This window comes from Salvelinus sp. IW2-2015, linkage group LG20 (assembly GCF_002910315.2).
Source record: "Salvelinus sp. IW2-2015 linkage group LG20, ASM291031v2, whole genome shotgun sequence".
Taxonomy (NCBI): domain Eukaryota; kingdom Metazoa; phylum Chordata; class Actinopteri; order Salmoniformes; family Salmonidae; genus Salvelinus; species Salvelinus sp. IW2-2015.
In genome coordinates this window covers 66305597-66307575 of record NC_036860.1, presented here as the reverse complement: position 1 = coordinate 66307575, position 1979 = coordinate 66305597, and the positions used below count along the sequence as shown (strand labels likewise).

The window sequence follows — 1979 nt, the reverse complement described above, 5'->3', positions numbered from 1 at the left end:
TAAACAAACCCTGTCTTCAGTAACTACCCAGTCTTCAGTAACTACCCAGTCTACAGTAACCTGTCTCTTATACACATCTAGATGTGTATAAGAGACAGATCTATGACTGTTGGTTATGACTGAGATAATGCAGCGGGCATCATCTATGACTGTTGGTTATGACTGAGATAATGCAGAGGTCATCTGTCTCTACAGTGTGCTCCATGGACCTGGTATCTGTCCCTGGATTTCCAGTTCTATGCAACAACCCCCCTGCTCATCTACCTCTATAGGCTGTAAGTCATTCACAATGCAAAATGCCTATTCTAATGATCATTCTATTTCTTTCTCAATAAATGTCCTTCTCTCTGTTGTCTTTCAGGAACAAAGGTGTTCTGGTTGGTGTGGCTTCAGCTCTGCTGTTTCTGTCCAGTCTGACTAGCGCTGTTCTCACTGCCCTACTGCACCTCCCAGTTCACCAGCCTACCACACTGTAAGTTCACCAGCCTACCACACTGTAAGTTCACCAGCCTACCACACTGTAAGTTACCCAGACTACCACACTGTAAGTTCACCAGCCTACCACACTGTAAGTTCACCAGCCTACCACACTGTAAGTTCACCAAACTACCACACTGTAAGTTACCCAGACTACCACATTGTAAGTTACCCAGACTACCACACTGTACGTTACCCAGCCTACCACACTGTAAGATCAACTGGTAACACTTTAACCAAAGAATAATTATAAAAGCATAATGAAGCTTTCATTGACCCATTACAAGACCTACATAAATCATTTTTTTTATTATAAAGATTTGTAAGAAAATGTCATATTATATTATATCAAACCAGATCAACTGTTACAAATATGAATCACCGAAAATGTCCAGTATAATATGTATTCTGTTCCAACATTTCCATTATTGTTTATGTTGTATATGGTCCAGAAAGTATGAAAACTACTTCCAGTATTACTACAATAAACCCTACACCAGATACGGGCCCTACCTGATCGGGATCCTGGCAGGGATAAGCATGACAACTAAGAAASGCCACCTTTTAAAACATCAGGTAATAATATGAATCAACTGAATAACCTTTAACTGCTTAACACTCAGTGAACTCAGTTACCTACCTTTACAATTTTGTGAACAGGGTTTACCCACCTTTTAATGCTATATAAGTGTGTTTTTTTTGCATTAAGGTTTACCTACCTGTATTTTTTTTTTAACACTACAGCCCTGTTTCGTTTCAATAACATATCCCKCTCATCTCCTCTCCTCTCCTGTGTCTGTGTAACAACTCAGTGGCAGGCTGCAGTAGGTTGGTTCTGCTGCCTGTCAGTCATGGCGATATTGGTAGGATTGGCCTATGTCCTCCGGGATGTCCCACCCCAGCCGTCCGCGCCTCACGCCCTCTACCAGGGGATCCATCGCTCCCTCTGGGCCYTGGCCGTGGCCTGGATCATACTGGCCTGTGAGGAGGGATACGGMGGTGAGACCTGAGCACTGACAACCCACCTACCACAAGTCCCAGACATACTCTCCTGAACAGATCTAGGGTTAGAAGTCTTTGCTGACCATTTGATCTGACCGGTACAAATGATGGTCCCTAGTCGTTTTCTATGTAAGAGTCTTAGTTATATCCTTTAGCAAAGGATCAGAGTTTTTCCTCATGTGGTCAGGTAAAATCCCTGGCCCTTAAACAAACCCTGTCTTCAGTAACTACCCAGTCTGTTACTGAAGAACTGGTAAGTTTTACTGAACGACTGGGTAAGTTACTGTAGACAGGATAGTTTACTGTAGGATGGGTAGTTACTGTAACAGGACTGAGTGACTGTAGACAGGATAGTTACTGTAGACTGGGTAGTTACTGAAGACTGGGTAGTTACTGGAGACTCTGGTGTAGTTACTGGAGACTGGGTAGTTACTGAGACTGGGTAGTTACTGGAGACTGGGGAGTTAGAGACTGGGGGTTATGAACTGGGTAGTTACTGG

At 43.2% G+C, this 1979-nt stretch overlaps 1 protein-coding gene across 1 annotated transcript in view; it reads left to right on the top strand.

Annotated features, from left to right (window-relative positions):
- oacyl (O-acyltransferase like) overlaps positions 1-1979 on the top strand; it is a 22789-nt gene that overhangs the window by 13890 nt on the left and 6920 nt on the right. The window contains exons 10-13 of the mRNA XM_070449774.1: positions 196-275; positions 362-472; positions 930-1053; positions 1290-1476. Of these exons, the coding sequence (XP_070305875.1) occupies positions 196-275; positions 362-472; positions 930-1053; positions 1290-1476 (502 nt within the window). The remainder of the gene's footprint in view (positions 1-195; positions 276-361; positions 473-929; positions 1054-1289; positions 1477-1979) is intronic.